Here is a 16,057-nt window from a genome sequence, read left to right on the forward strand (position 1 = left end):
AAAGGTATCTGCATATATTCATAGAGAAGCAGTGTGGCGCAATGGAAAAAGCATAGGCCTGGGAGCCAGAGGACCTGGTTCCTAACCTCACTAAGCCATCCTGTCCTTTTCTCCCATTCCCTTCTTATCACCTGACTTGCTCCCTTTGTTCACACATCAACTCCCTGCCCCACAGCACTTATGTACATATCTGTAATTCATTTATAGTAATGTCTGTCCTCCCTCCGCCCCCCCAGACTGTAAGCTAATTGTGGGCAGGGAATATATCTTTTCTCCCAAGCTCTTAGTATAATGCTTTGCCTGCAGCAAGTGCTCAATAAATAAGATTGAATTAAGCTTGTTGAGCACTCAGAATGTGTCTGTTTTATTGTCATGTTGTATTCTCCCAAGGGCTTAGAACAGTGTTGTACACACAGAAAGTGTTCAATAAATACGATTGATTGATTGATTGATTCTGCCCCTTTACTATGTGACCTTAACAAGTCACTTAAAGTATCTGTGCTTCAGTTTCTTCATCTTTAAAATGGGAATCCATGCTCTATCTATTATGCCATGCTGCTTCTCTATTAATATAGATTATCTTGTATCTACCCTAGCACTTAATGTGTAACATATAGTAGATGCTTAGCAAATACCATGCTACTGGTCAGAAAGGTTCATTTCTAGCATCCTACTAGATCCAAGAGACTAATGAAGTCTGTCATTTGATTTCTTGATTTCTTGGCACCCATGAAAGTGCCAAGAATTTATAGGATATAAGAATTTATAGGATATAATCATACCACTTTTCACTCTAAATAAAACACATATGAGCAGGAAGGGGATTGTAAACTGGATTAGAAGGAGGCAGTTGCTATAAAGGTTTATTCAGGTAGTGATACTTGAAGAAACCAGAGCCACAGACAACAAAATAACCCGGTGCACAACTTTGAGGTGGGTGGGTGCCTTCTTTGAAACTCTCAGACAAATAGAAATAACCTCGGCAAATAGCATCTAGAGCAAACATGGAAGGGTAAATTTTTATGTGGTCAGGTGTGGAAAAGCCCCTACCCTTTGCAATCAAAACTTAAGGCACAAAGATGACAATTAGCCTATATCATCACCTTAGAAAAGAAAGGCTTGCAACTGTATGAGGAAAACAGTAGCTACCATCTACCTACCCACTCATGGATATTTTAAAAGTGCTAATTGTTAATCCCCTCTCAGGGTCACACCTAGAGAATTTCCTGTATTCTGCCAGTCTCCATTATGGTAGGGAGAGTCAAATTGAGGCATGTCCTTTCCATTCCTAGCTTGGGCAGTGGCTAGTTAGTGGAAACCAATCTGCTGCAAGTCAAAACTCCCCTATGCAAGGCAGCAGCGGCATGGGAGAGAGTTGATGGCAGAGACCCAAGTTGACCCCACGGAAAGAGGCAATGGTAAACCACTTCCATATTTTTACCAAGAAAACTCTATGTATCCACTACTAGAATGATTTCCGATGGAGGTGGGGCATTCTGGGAGAGATGTGTCCATGGCCGTGCTATAGGTTGGGGATGACTCGACAGCATAAGACAATTGTTAACGCAGTTGCAACATTTTGTGTTCTTCAGATGGAAAATCTAGGATAAACGCTTAGCCTAGAATCTCTAGAAACTGCCATTTTGAGTGATTTTCATGAATTTTGCCAACTGACAGAGAACTCCTTCCCATGATTAAGACTGTCTTTCCCATTGTGTGTCTGGAAGCTAGATCCTTAGTGCCTAATGGGTTTGTCCTCAAGGCCTGTCTGATTTCAAGTAGCAGTAGCAGTAGTAGCAGTGGTAGTAGTAGAGAAGCAGCGTGGCTCAGTGGAAAGAGGATGGGCTTTGGAGTCAGAGGCCATGGGTTCAAATCCCAACTCCACCAATTGTCAGCTGTGTGACTTTGGGCAAGTCACTTAACTTCTCTGTGCCTCAGTTTCCTCATATGTAAAATGGAAATTAAGACTGTGAGCCCCACATGGGACAATCTGATCACCTTGTATCCCTCCAGCACTTAGAACAGTGCTTTGCACATAGTAAGTGCTTAATAAATACCATCATTAGTAGTAGTAGTAGTAGTAGTAGTAGTAGTAGTAGTAGTAGTAGCAGACGTATTTATTGAGTGTCTATTTGGTGAGGTGCCCTGTACCAGACACTTGGGAAGTACAGAATGAAACAAGTAAAAGTTTTTCCCACAAGCAGTTTACAGTCTAATTCATTCATTCAATCATACTTATTAAGTGCTTACTGTGTGCAGAGCACTGTACTAAGCGCTTGCACTGTACTTAGTGCTTGCACTGTACTAAGTGCTTTTGAGGTAGACATACTGCAAATCTTTACAACTAAATGGTTAAAATCAGTACACTAGATATACGGTTATTTTTGAGTGTCAAGAAAGGTATAAATAAGTTAAAAGTGCTAGAGTTGGCTGAAGGGATGATATAGTTCAGGGTCCTGAGGAATTGATCAGGGAAGACTTTGATTGTTGAGAATCACATTCTGTTTGATGTGAGGAGCGAGAGGAAATTTGAAGCTTGGAAGATATTACGAGCAAGGGGATGGAGTCAGGAGAGTCAAGACCGAGGAAGCACTAGAAAGTTGGCTTGGGAGCAATGAAGATTGAGTGATCAAATTCTCTCCCTAACCCACTCTTCCAAAATTCCCCACTCTGAAATCAATCAACTGATCGATGGTATTTACTGAGTGCATGACAGAAGCAGAGCACTTTAATAAATGCTTGGGAGAGTACTCTGTTCTAGATATCCTCAAACCTGGTGTCATCTTCGACTCCTCATTATATTTTAATCTTTCATTCGGCCCATGAAAAATCCTGCTGGTCCTTCACAGTATCCTTCACAATATTTCTTGGGTCTTCCCTTTTCACTCCACCCAAATGACCACCACCTGAGTTCAAGTTTTATTTATCTCTCAGAATACTGCATCGTACTAGTCTGGGAGTCACAAAGTCATGAGTTCTAATCCTGACTCCACCACTTGTCTGCTGTGTGACCTTGGGCAAGTCGCTTCACTTCTCTGTGGCTCAGTTCCTTTATCTGTAAAATGAGGATTAAGACTGTGAGCTCCGTGTGGGACAGGGACTATGTCCAACTCAATTATCTTACCTCTAACCCAGAGCTTAGAACAATGCCTGGCACATAGTAAGTATTTAAAAAATACTATTATTTTTATTGTTATTATCACTTTTTTCAGGTCTCTCTGATTCCAGCCAGTCTCCTTTTCTCTCTTTAGCACATTCTGCAGCCCAAATCCTGTTCCTTAAACATCATCCTGTCCAAAACTCCTTTTTCTTCAAAAACCTCCATTTACCTTTGTCTCAAGCATTGGGTACCATTGGCTTCATTGTATCTTATGCTGGTTTCCCTTGATCACTGTATCCCACTGCTGGAAGTCCTTTTCCCGTCAAATCTGCCAGACCACAACTTTCCCTATATTCAAAGGCCCTCCCTCTTGAAATTCCATCTCCTCCAGACAGTATTCCTAATTCATTTTCATCTCTCCAGGTCATATCTTCCTAACTCCGCCTTGCCATTTATGTACTCCAAACCACCTACAACACTTAAATTAGTATTTATTTACGTGCTATACTATTTGAGCACTTGAGGACGTGGGCCTGGGAGTGAAGGGATCTAGGTTCTAATGTGGGCCCTGCCATTTTTCTTCTATGTGACCTTGGGCAAGTCACTTAACATTTCTGTGGCTTAGTTTCCACATCTGTAAGAGGGGGAAAATACCTTATTTCCTACTCTCATGGACTGTGAGCTCTGGGTAGGCAAAGATTGTGTGATCTGAATGCATTGTGTCTACCTCATTGCCTAGCACAACTAATTTACCAGTAAAGAAGAGTATAATCACAGTGCATTTCCTTGGTATTTTAGCTTAGTGTGAACTAGGAATGTACAGTCTAAGTCGTTGCAACCTGGAGCAGAGACAGGGGATGGTCCTCTGCTCCCCATTCTTGTCAAGGGAGGAGTAAAGTAAGGCTGATAATCAAATCAGTCAATCATATTTAGCACTTGCTGTGTACTTAGCACTTGGGAGAGTACACTCTAACAGAATAGGCAGACATGTTCCCTGCCCACAAGAATTAGAAATGAATTTTGGATAGGTACATAAGTGCTGTGGGGCTGAGGGTTGGATGAATATCAAGTCCTTAATAGGTACGAAAACAAGTGCAAGGCCAACACAAAAGAGAGAGAGAGAGAAGTTAAAATGACGACTTAGGGAAGGACTATTGGAGGAGGTGTAATTATAATGAGGCTTTGAAGGTGGGGAGGGAGTGGTCTGTTGAATATAAAGGGAGAGGGAGGGAAGGTATTCTTTCCAACTGTCCATAAGTCTTTACACTCCAGTTGACATGCCACTCACTCCTGACTCATAGGGTTCAAAGGGTGGAAAGGGGAAACCAAGAATATCTCCTATCACACTTGGATAAACGCTCTTTGGATGCAGTTTTAGTTCACAGCTCCTTGACTTGTTGCAGGAACAATTCAGAATATGATCTTCTCTTTCTGAGTCTCTGAGATGTGTGTGTGTGTGTGTGTGTGTGTGTGTGTTTGTGTATGTGTATCCCAGACTAAGACTAAGCATGGCCTAATAGATAGAGCTCAGGGCTGGGAATCAGAAGGATCTGGTTTCCAATCTCTGCTTCATCACCTAATAATAATAATAATAATAATAATAATAATTGTGGTTTTTGTTAATCAATCAATCAATCGTATTTATTGAGCGCTTACTGTGTGCAGAGCACTGTACTAAGCGCTTGGGAAGTACAAGTTGGCAACATATAGAGACAGTCCCTACCCAACAGTGGGCTCACAGTCTAAAAGGGGGAGACAGAGAACAAAACCAAACATACTAACAAAATAAAATAAATAGAATAGATATGTACAAGTAAAATAAATAAATAAATAAATAGAGTAATAAATATGTACAAACATATACATATGTGCAGGTGCTGTGGGAAAGGGAAGGAGGTAAGATGGGGGGGATGGAGAGGGGGACGAGGGGGAGAGGAAGGAAGGGGCTCAGTCTGGGAAGGCCTCCTGGAGGAGGTGAGCTCTCAGTAGGGCCTTGAAGGGAGGAAGAGAGTTAGCTTGGCAGATGGGCAGAGGGAGGGCATTCCAGGCCCGGGGGATGACGTGGGCCGGGGGTCGATGGCAGGACAGGCGAGAACGAGGCACGGTGAGGAGTTTAGCGGCAGAGGAGCGGAGGGTGTGGGGTGGGCTGTAGAAGGAGAGAAGGGAGGTGAGGTAGGAGGGGGCGAGAGGATGGAGAGCCTTGAAGCCGAGGGTGAGGAGTTTCTGCCTGATGTGCAGATTGATTGGTAGCCACTGGAGATTTTTGAGGAGGGTAGTAACATGCCCAGAGCGTTTCTGGACAAAGACAATCCGGGCAGCAGCATGAAGTATGGATTGACGTGGGGAGAGACATGAGGATGGGAGATCAGAGAGAAGGCTGATACAGTAGTCCAGACAGGATAGGATGAGAGCTTGAACGAGCAGGGTAGCGGTTTGGATGGAGAGGAAAGGGCGGATCTTGGCAATGTTGCGGAGCTGAGACCGGCAGGTTTTGGTGACGGCTTGGATGTGAGGGGTGAATGAGAGAGCGGAGTCGAGGATGACACCAAGGTTGCGGGCTTGTGAGATGGGAAGGATGGTAGTGCCATCAACAGAGATGGGAAAGTCAGGGAGAGGGCAGGGTTTGGGAGGGAAGACAAGGAGTTCAGTCTTGGACATGTTGAGTTAAGCACTTACTATGTGCCAGGCACTGTACTAAATGCTGGGGTGGATACAAGCAAATCAGATTGGACACAGTCCTTGTCCCATGTGGGTCTCACAGTTTCAATCCCCATTTTACAGATGAGGTAACTGAGATCCAGAGGTGTGAAATGACTTGCCCAAGGTCACACAGCAGACAAGTGGCAGAGCCGGGATTAGAACCATTGACCTTCTGACTCCCAGGCCCATGCTCTAACCATTATGCCCTGCTGCTGTGTGTTACTTTGGGCAAGTTGTTTAACTTCTCTGTGCTTCAATTTTCTCATCTGCAAAATGGGAGTTAAGACTGTGAGCCCCATGTGGGACATGGACTGTGTCCAACCTGATTTGCTTGTATCTACCCTATTGCATAATACAATGCCTGGCACATAGTAAATGCTTAACAGATACTATAAAAGAAAAAAAAAAGATCTTTGTCTATACCTCAGAGTCCGAGGGAGAGCTTGTTCCTGAGTCACTGTGTATTTTGGGGATTGAATCATAATAATTCTGTTATTTGTTAAGGGCTTACTATGAGCCAGGCACTATACTAAGCTCTGGTGTGGATACAAGCAAATTAGCTTGGATAGAGTCTCTGTCGCATATGGGGCTCACAGTCTCAATCCCCATTTTACAGATGTGATAAGTGAATGCACAGAGAAATGAAGTGACTTCCCAAGGACACATAGCAGTTAAGTGGCAGATCTGCGATTAGAACCCATGACTTCTGACTTCTAGCTCCCTGCTCTATCCACTACACCATGCCGCTTCAATGTATATGTTACATATATGTTTTTACATACCTCTATGCACTTCTGTGTCCCAAGATGTATGTGTGTGTTTGGGTTTGTGAGCATAGGCATTGCTGAGGAAGTCAAAGCTTGGGATGCATAGATTTCATCCTCTGCCTGGACAAGGACTTCACTCTTGTTCCCGGCGCTTAGGATAGGAGAGATCTTCTTGTTACATTAACCCCAAATTCATATTCATGCCTATATTGATGGTCCTCAGATCTCTGCTTGGCTCCTGACACTTATTCATTCATTCATTCAATTGTATTTATCGAGCTCTTATTGTGTGCAGAGCACTGTACTAAGTGCTTGGGAAAGTACAATACCACATTAACAGTGACATTCCCTGCCCACAATTACCTCACAGTCTAGAGTGGGGAAGACAGACATCAATACAGAGAAATGAAGTTACAGTTATGTACATAAGTCCCTTGATGACCTCATTCGCTCCCACGGCTTCAACTATCATCTCTACGCTGATGACACCCAGATCTACATCTCTGCCCCTGTTCTCTCCCCCTCTCTCCAGCTCGCATCTCCTCCTGCCTTCAGGACATCTCCATCTGGATGTCTGCCCACCACCTAAGACTCAACATGTCCAAGACTGAACTCCTTGTCTTCCCTCCCAAACCCTGCCCTCTCCCTGACTTTCCCATCTCTGTTGATGGCACTACCATCCTTCCCATCTCACAAGCCCGCAACCTTGGTGTCATCCTCGACTCCACTCTCTCATTCACCCCTCACATCCAAGCCGTCACCAAAACCTGCCAGTCTCAGCTCCGCAACATTACCAGGATCCACCCTTTCCTCTCCATCCAAACCGCTACCCTGCTCGTTCAAGCTCTCATCCTATCCCGTCTGGACTACTGTATCAGCCTTCTCTCTGATCTCCCATCCTCCTGTCTCTCCCCACTTCAATCCATACTTCATGCTGCTGCCTGGATTGTCTTTGTCCAGAAATGCTCTGGGCATGTTACTCCCCTCCTAAAAAATCTCCAGTGGCCACCAATCAATCTGTGCGTAAGGCAGAAACTCCTCACCCTCGGCTTCAAGGCTCTCCATCACCTCGCCCCCTCCTACCTCACCTCCCTTCTCTCCTTTTACAGCCCACCCCGCACCCTCCGCTCCTCTGCCGCTAATCTCCTCACCTTGCCTCATTCTCGCCTGTCCCGCCATCGACCCCCGGCCCACGTCATCCCCCGGGCCTGGAATGCCCTCCCTCTGCCCATCCGCCAAGCTAGCTCTCTTCCTCCCTTCAAGGCCCTACTGAGAGCTCACCTCCTCCAGGAGGCCTTCCCAAACTGAGCCCCTTCCTTTCTCTCCCCCTCGTCTCCCTCTCCATCCCCCTCATCTTACCTCCTTCCCATCCCCACAGCACCTGTATATATGTATATATGTTTGTACATATTTATTACTCAATTTATTTATTTATTTTACTTGTACATATCTATTCTATTTATTTTATTTTGTTAGTATATTTGGTTTTGTTCTCTGTCTCCCCCTTTTAGACTGTGAGCCCACTGTTGGGTAGGGACTGTCTCTATATGTTGCCAACTTGTACTTCCCAAGCGCTTAGTACAGTGCTCTGCACACAGTAAGCGCTCAATAAATACGATTGATTGATAAGTGTTTTGGGTCTGGGAGGGGGGCAGAGCAAAGGGAAAAATAAAATTACAGCTATGTATATGTACTGACATCTACTCTCTGCCCAGTGCTTTGTCAGTTTTAAAGATGGTGCCGGGATCTCCATGGACACCCTAGGTTGTACTCTGGAAGGGGCAGAAGGCCAGTGAATGGGGTCACTCATGCTTCAGGGAAGGGAGATATAAGCCAATCAACAAGCTGCATGCAACCTACACGCTCAAATCGATTGGATATGTTCATCTAACTGATGACATTCAGAAATCAACCTTTGAAGTTGGCAAATTTGGATTTCATCTGATTGTTCTTCCCTGTTGTAATGAATTGAGGAATAAAGTGTAAACAGACGGGGGCAGAAATCAATAAATTGAATAAGCAAGTTGAGGAAACAAAACCTGGTGTGTATTGGAGAACCAATTGATTTATAATGCTTTGTTTGACAAGCAGTTAGGGTTTATTAATGAGGCACTCCTACTGAAATGTATGTATTTTGAGGCATGCCCAGTGAATTCCTTGTGTTTGGTTGAAATTTTGAGAAAGTAACAAAATATATATCAAAAACAATACTATTTTCAGCCAAACATTTTATTAGTCTAGTTCCAAGAAGCACAAATATTGTTTCAGCTACAAGCCTTTCTTTATCAAGTTGTGGGCTGAGGGCAGCCATTTTTTTGTTTTGTTTACAAAAATTTCCACACAAACAGCTGAGTGTTCTTCATCTCTCCATCTCCAGTTCCTATCTATAAGAAAACAGGATCTGTTTTCTCAAATGGTTAGGAGATTAGGGGAGTCTAAACAAATTTAAAAAGTACACTTGTGACAAAACTTATGGGAAGTATGGACTTTAAATATTTCAACTCCCTTTTTTACTTCAATTACTATAGCAAAAGAAGCTTTTCAGTTAATTATAATACAAAACGGCAATTTCTTCCTTGAAAGGGCATTTTTTCTACCTACTGAAGATGTCGGTAGTCAATTTCCAACATAGTCAATTGAGGACAGAAGTTTCCCAAAAGAAAAATTGGCTTAAAATGTTATTTGTCAATTTTACACTTACAATTCAACTTTTCAGAATATGGGACACAACATGCGCAAAATGAATTCTTGAGGAAACATCATTTTTTAAAGAAAGTTACATATACTCATTTCTACCATTTTTATTTTAGCTTCAAGTGGCTATATATAGAATCACTTCCTAAAAGCATGTGTTCCTCTCTCTTTGGCTATGGTCAAAAAATAATCTTACTTCATTTTCTTTCACTATTACCTTTCTTCTGAACTAGTAAAATAAGAATATGGCATTTGTTAAGCACTTACTACGTGCAAAGCACTGTTCTAAGTGCTGGTCAATTCAGTGTTACTTATGTCATTTTAAAGACATATATACCTTTTTGAGTGACTTTCACATGAGTCAAATCAGGAGAATCAATTTCAGATACAAAATGACTATCATTATAAAATTACTATAGAATACACTATGCAATGTATTTTGGTTGTGAATTCCAGGGTCAACAAGATAGATAGAGAGCTATAGGTATGAGAAACTATCCCGATATTGAATGGAGTTTTATAGGTTTTGAAGCTGCTTTTTGTTCAATGACATAAATAAAGGGGAATTAGTTTAGTTATAAGTATATGACATCCACCAGGATCCTGGTGATCTCATGGCAACTTTAAATGTCTATAAATGCCGATGGTTTGTCTGTGCCTGAAAGGTATTTGTTGATACCTTGGTTCTGCAACTGTCCACAACTTGAATTCTAAAACAGGATTAATTTCTAGAAATCCATATTTTGCTAAATTATTCCTGATCTCATAACAGGATTCTGAATATAGAAGAAAAATGCCAAATATGTTGAATATTTTGAAATCTTTTCTCACTCTGTTCAATATTCCCTGATTATACAATACCATTCAAGTATGTTTATGCCTATCCCAAATATCCGTTTTTATAATGTGGATCATTTCTTATCAGAGGAAATGAAAATTCTAACTGTTTCTGCTGTGCAACTCAATATAAGTACTCCAAGAGAGAAATTTCCTGAGAATTTTAAATAGTTAAAATGGATAGATGATAGACCTGTAAACGTTGGCTTACATATTATTCCTGCCTTGGTGTTTCAAATCTGCACAGTAATAACCTTTAAACCAAATGAATTATTTAAAAGTTTGTATCACTGTACTTACTTATTTTTCTGTGTTTTCTCTTTCTGTTTTGTTCTAGTACCACCATGGGCCTTAATAGCTATAGCCATAGTAGCAGTCCTGTTAATTCTTACCTGCTGCTTTTGTATCTGTAAGAAATGTTTGTTCAAAAAGAAGAACAAGAAGAAGGGGAAGGAAAAGGGAGGGAAAAATGCCATAAACATGAAAGATGTAAAGGATTTAGGCAAAACCATGAAAGATCAGGTAACGTACAAGTTCTGTTTGGGGGCTTGTCTTGTTTTTATATTAACATTAAATTTTTGAAGTGTTTCTTTCAGAGAGAGAGCCTTAAGATTCTTGCTGTTATTTCACCAATGGCTCCCTGGCAAGCTTGGTTAATACAACTGTTGCTTGTGTCAGGGCTTTAAGTCTCCTGATGCAAGCATTCTCAATGAGACTGCTTCAGAATATTTGTAACATAATCCTTAGAATAGACAGGAGAGAAGTGTCTAAATATTTGGCCTCATTTTCTCAATATGAACTTCAATTTAAAATGGCCTCAAAATATTCTTTTCAGTATGAGAATAGACTATTATAACATGGATCTGCGGGGGAAAAAAACGATTTTGAATGGTTACTGACAGAAAATAATAGCAATCCGATGACAGAAGTTTTAAAAGTTATTCCCCTCTATGGACTGAAATATCCAGGCACAGGCAAAGTTGTTTAGATTCATGGTTTTAGTACTATTATTATAATCTATGACATTTGCTACTTTTTTTTTGATGGCATTCGTTAAGCGCTTACTATGTGCAAAGCACTGTTCTAAGCACTGGGGGGATACAAGGTGATCACGTTGTCCCACGTGGGACTCACATTTTATAGATGAGCTAACTGAGGCTCAGAGATGTTAAGTGACTTGTCCAAGGTCACACAGCAGACATGTGGGGGAGTCAGGATTAGAACCCATGACCTCTGACTCCAAAGCCCATAATCTTTCCACTGAACCACACTGCTTTTCTGTTTTCCTCTCTGCTTCTCTGCTACTTTTCTGTTCAGAGCATTGTGTTAAGTGCTGAAGGAATGTTTGAGAATATCGAATCTAACATATCAATTGATATTCTCAAATCTTATCGAATCTAACTTTGCCCCTGGCTCACAAGAATTGAAAAGTGCTTATTTTCTTGGACAATTTGATCATAAATCATAAATGTATTTTAACCAGCAGAAAATCAATTGCTTTTAGCCTTGTTTTAGCCTTGCTTTAGCCTTGTTTTCCCACAACACACGGAAAAGTCAAGGTTCAGGTAAGCATTTAATTCCATATCTACATATCTACATAAGGCCAATCAGATACTCCAGATGTTACTGGCTCAGGCAGGCCAGGAAGAGATGAGAAGCAGTATGGTGTAGTGGATAGAGCACTGGCCTGTGTGTCAGAAAGTCATGGGTCCTAATCCCAGCTCCCCCCCTTGTCTGCTGTGTGGCCTTGGGCATGTCATGTCATTTCTCTGTAACGCATTTACCTCATCTGTAAAATGAGGATTGAGACTGTGAGCCCCACATGGGACAGGGACTGTGTCCAACCCCATTTCCTTGTATCCACCCCAGGGCTTGGTACAGTTCCTGGCACATAGTAAGCACTTAAAGAATACCATTATTATTATCATGAATATTATTATTATGCACCCCGGCACTTAGTACAGTGCCTGGCACATAGTAAGTGCTTAACAAATACTACAATCATCATTATTATTGTTATTATTATTATTATTAGATGTTCCAGCTGTCACTGTCTCTGTTTCTGCTTCGGATTGTCCATGGTTAACCCAATTGTGAGGACAGTTTGCTGCTGTCATATAGCTGAGAGTGCAATTTCCAGAATGGTCTGAACCTTCTCTCTACAAAAGGGACACTCAACTCTGGGTAACCAGACAATTTAAATTGTGGGGAAGCCTGGAACCCAAAAACATGGAAGAATAATGAAGATCAATTGATCATATTTATTGAGCACTTACTATGTGCAGAGCATTGTACTAAAGGCTTGGGAGAGTACAATTCCACAGAAATGGCAGGCACATTCCCTGCATGTAATGAACTTAGAGTCTAAAAGGTGAGACAGATATTAATATGAATAAATGAATTAACCATCTTTTAAACAAATCTCCTTTAAAGCTATTTCAATAGTTAACCAAAGCACTAAGTCTCTTATAGGAATAGAGGCTGTTATTGGCTTCTGGAAGAGTTATTAGTGAGGAATTATGTTCAGGAGGAATAGATTAATAATAACTATGGTATTTTTTGTTAAGCACTTACTATGTGCTAAGCACTGTACTAAAGCACTGGGGATAGAGACAAGAATATCAGGTTAGACATAGTACCCGTCTCATCTGGAGCTCACATTCAAGGGGAGAAGGGGAACAGGAATTCAATCCCTATTTTACAAAAGAAGAAACCGAGGCAAAAGAGAAGTTGAGTGACATAGTCACATAGAAGGCAAATGGCAGAGCTGGGATCTAAATCTAAATCTCCTATTAGACCTGTGCTCCTTTCACTAAGGCACAATGACGAAACAGAACAATGCATCTCCGTATTTGATAGAATTCTCACACCTGAATCTTATGTTATAACAGCAAGATTGTAAACACTTTTTGAACATGTGTCACATTATTTAGAGTTGGATTTTTTAAATATCTTCAAAATATTAATTTCTGCATGTGTAATCCATTGTACTCTTTTAACTGTAAGAGTACAAGCAACCAGTGATGATACATGCTGTTGAGCATATCTTGGATGCTACACCCCAAGGCACCCCAATCATCTCTTTTCCCTTTTCTATTTTTGGCACACTGTAGAGATGTTGCTTTCAAGTAAAATTGATTAAAATGCAGTCATACAATTGCTCATTCTAGGCTCCCTACATATTCTGTTCCATTGGTATCAGAAAGGTACAGTTCTGATTTCAGTTTGAGATGCATTTTCCAACAGTTTTTAATCGTTGTTTGAGCCCATTCACATGTACTTAACTAAAATCATACTCTCCATGCAGAACTAGAAAAATATTTCCATAATTAATATAACAAAAGGAACTGAAATTCTGTATGAAAACTTGCTTGATTCCTCTACGTTGGGATAGTGGGCCTGACACTGTTTTCATGTACAATTCAAATAAATTAGAAAGAAAGCAATTCATAAAATTGTGTGGAATATTTCCTATTCAGACAGGATATCACACAGCCCTTATTTTATGACTTATTCCCAGGTATCACAAATAAACTTTAAAAAAAATCACAATTTGTATCAGTGACAAATTAATAATAATAATAATAATAATGGCATTTGTTAAGCGCTTACTATGTGCGAAGCGCTGTTCTAAGCGCTGGGAGGGGATACAAGGTAATCAGGTTGTCCCATGTGGGGTTCACAGTCTTCATCCCCATTTTCCAGATGAGGTAACTGAGGCTCAGAGAAGTAAAGTGACTTACCCAAGGTCACACAGCAGACATGTGGCAGAGTCAGGATGAGAACCCATGACCTTTGACTCCCAAGCCCGGCCTCTTGCTGCTGAGCCACGCTGCTTCTCAATAATAATGATGGCATTTGTTAAGCACTCAGAAATAATACTAGTCATAGTTGAAAGATACAGAGTTTATAGGGTTCGTTGATATCTTATTTCATCCTAGCACAAATGATATATACATTTATATATTCTTTGTGGAATTTCTTCTGTTTGATGTAACACTGATCCCTCTAGTATATGAAGTTGTGTTTTTAATCTTCGTTAGGACCTGGATAAATGACCAAGATCTTAAATGCAGTGAATGCATATAGGTGACTGCTGATATTTGTGCATTTGCAATTTACTGCTTTTATGAACAAAATGAGTTTATTTCAATCATCAATTTATTGCTAAGCTCAAAAACAACTGTAGCAGTGTTAACATTGAAAATGACTACTACTTCTAAACAATTTTGCATTTACAGCATTCAAAATGATATTTTCAATTATTTTAAGTAAAATCTCTCTGATAATATGGAATTGAACCTGTATTATTTATAAACAAATAAGTGTGCAGACAGAAATTATTCATTTAGAAAACAAAAATGGATTTCTTTTCAAAAACATTTAGATTAATAGTTCTTTTTTTTTTCTCCAAGTGGCCATTAGGCAAACATTTAGATTAGTAGACATTTCTTTCTTTTTTCTCCAAGTGGCCATCAGGTTCTGCATTTGTTCAAGAACTGAATGGACAGTTTTTTTCAATAATATTCCAATCATCAGTTTGGTATCTTTAAATTGCATGGGAATAAAGTAGAATTATCTTCAATCTTCAGTGACTTTGAAAGAAAACTTTTTCTACAGACTTTCAAAAAGATTACAATACGAGCATAATCCAAATGCTTTGGTTTATAAAGTACTGTTTGTTTCAAATAGTTGGTAAATTAACTGAGAGGAAGAGTATTTAGGTTATGAAGCTGTTTAACATAAGAATGTTCATCAGAATGAGTTGAGCTATTGAATTTCTAGTGCATGTCTTGTTAAATGACTCATACAAATATAATTTTCAGTACTCATAGAGACTCATTTAGTAGCATTTTCTTCCCCAGAGAATTTCAAACATGATTTGGTAAGGTGTGGGATAACTTGGAAATAGAGTTTATATTTTCACACATTGAAGTGTATAAATTTGATAGATTTAATTTATTTGAAATTTAAGAGCATTTAAAATGCAAGTGAATAATGAATCATAGATTAAATGTTTTACAAAATGTGTTAGCTATTAAAATGGTCATTTCTCCATGGTTTTTAACTGATGTTTGTGTGTGGATGTTTTAATTTTGATTTCTTCCTTCTATGTCCTCCTTATCTGTATTGTGTCTCATGACTGTTCTGGATTGTCACTTGCGGTAGGTTTATTTGGCTATTTAAACACATCTAGTCTAAAATTCTAATGCCTGGTGTTCTCTTCAGCTGAGATTTCCATGTAGTTCTGATAGACACCAGAAGGGTGAACTAAATTGATTTTTACAAAATTCTCATTTTCCCCATTACTAATGTATTTAATAGATTATACCAGGAAGCTCAAGTTGTGAGTTGAAATCTGGCTAAACCCCAATTCTGTCACCCCAAAGCTCATTCCCTATATTCTCCATCCCACACTCCAAACTGTTGGGAAGGGGAGGGCCTTAGTAACATCCTTCCATTTGCGGGGATTTCAATAGAGGGAGAATGCTTGAGGGGGAACATTGGGTTTCAATATGCAGGAATTCAAATTTACCTATTCTAATATTCTGCCTCTTATTTTTTATCTACTTCCCCCACTGGATTGGCAGGGAAGCAGGGATCCTATCTACCACCAATGTTATTGTACTGTTACTCTCCCAAGCATTTAGTACAGTGCTCTGCAAAAGACAAGTGCTCAATAAAAACCACTGATGGTTTGATTCATTCATTCATGAGAAGCTGCTGCCATTCCCTTCTTTGTGGCAAAGAGCTGATGGCTTCCTTTTATTATGCATTTATCAAATCTCTATCTAAGCAATGCAATTTTTCAAGAAACCAGTCTGATGGGACTTTTAATGACCAGTTAGTATCTAATTTAAATACAGGCCAAAGGTTATGCACCAAAAACTGAGTTGGTACATAAATATCTGAACTACCTCCATTATGTTGCTTTATCAGTGTCCCCAGCCCTCTTTAT

At 40.2% G+C, this 16,057-nt stretch overlaps 1 protein-coding gene across 2 annotated transcripts in view; it reads left to right on the forward strand.

The window, feature by feature from the left end:
- SYT1 (synaptotagmin 1) overlaps positions 1-16,057 on the forward strand; it is a 675,618-nt gene that overhangs the window by 494,287 nt on the left and 165,274 nt on the right. For both annotated transcript variants that reach the window (XM_038756587.1, XM_038756588.1), the window contains exon 5: positions 10,436-10,620. In XM_038756587.1, the coding sequence (XP_038612515.1) occupies positions 10,436-10,620 (185 nt within the window). The remainder of the gene's footprint in view (positions 1-10,435; positions 10,621-16,057) is intronic.

This window comes from Tachyglossus aculeatus, chromosome 14, assembly GCF_015852505.1.
Source record: "Tachyglossus aculeatus isolate mTacAcu1 chromosome 14, mTacAcu1.pri, whole genome shotgun sequence".
In the NCBI taxonomy this organism is placed as follows: domain Eukaryota; kingdom Metazoa; phylum Chordata; class Mammalia; order Monotremata; family Tachyglossidae; genus Tachyglossus; species Tachyglossus aculeatus.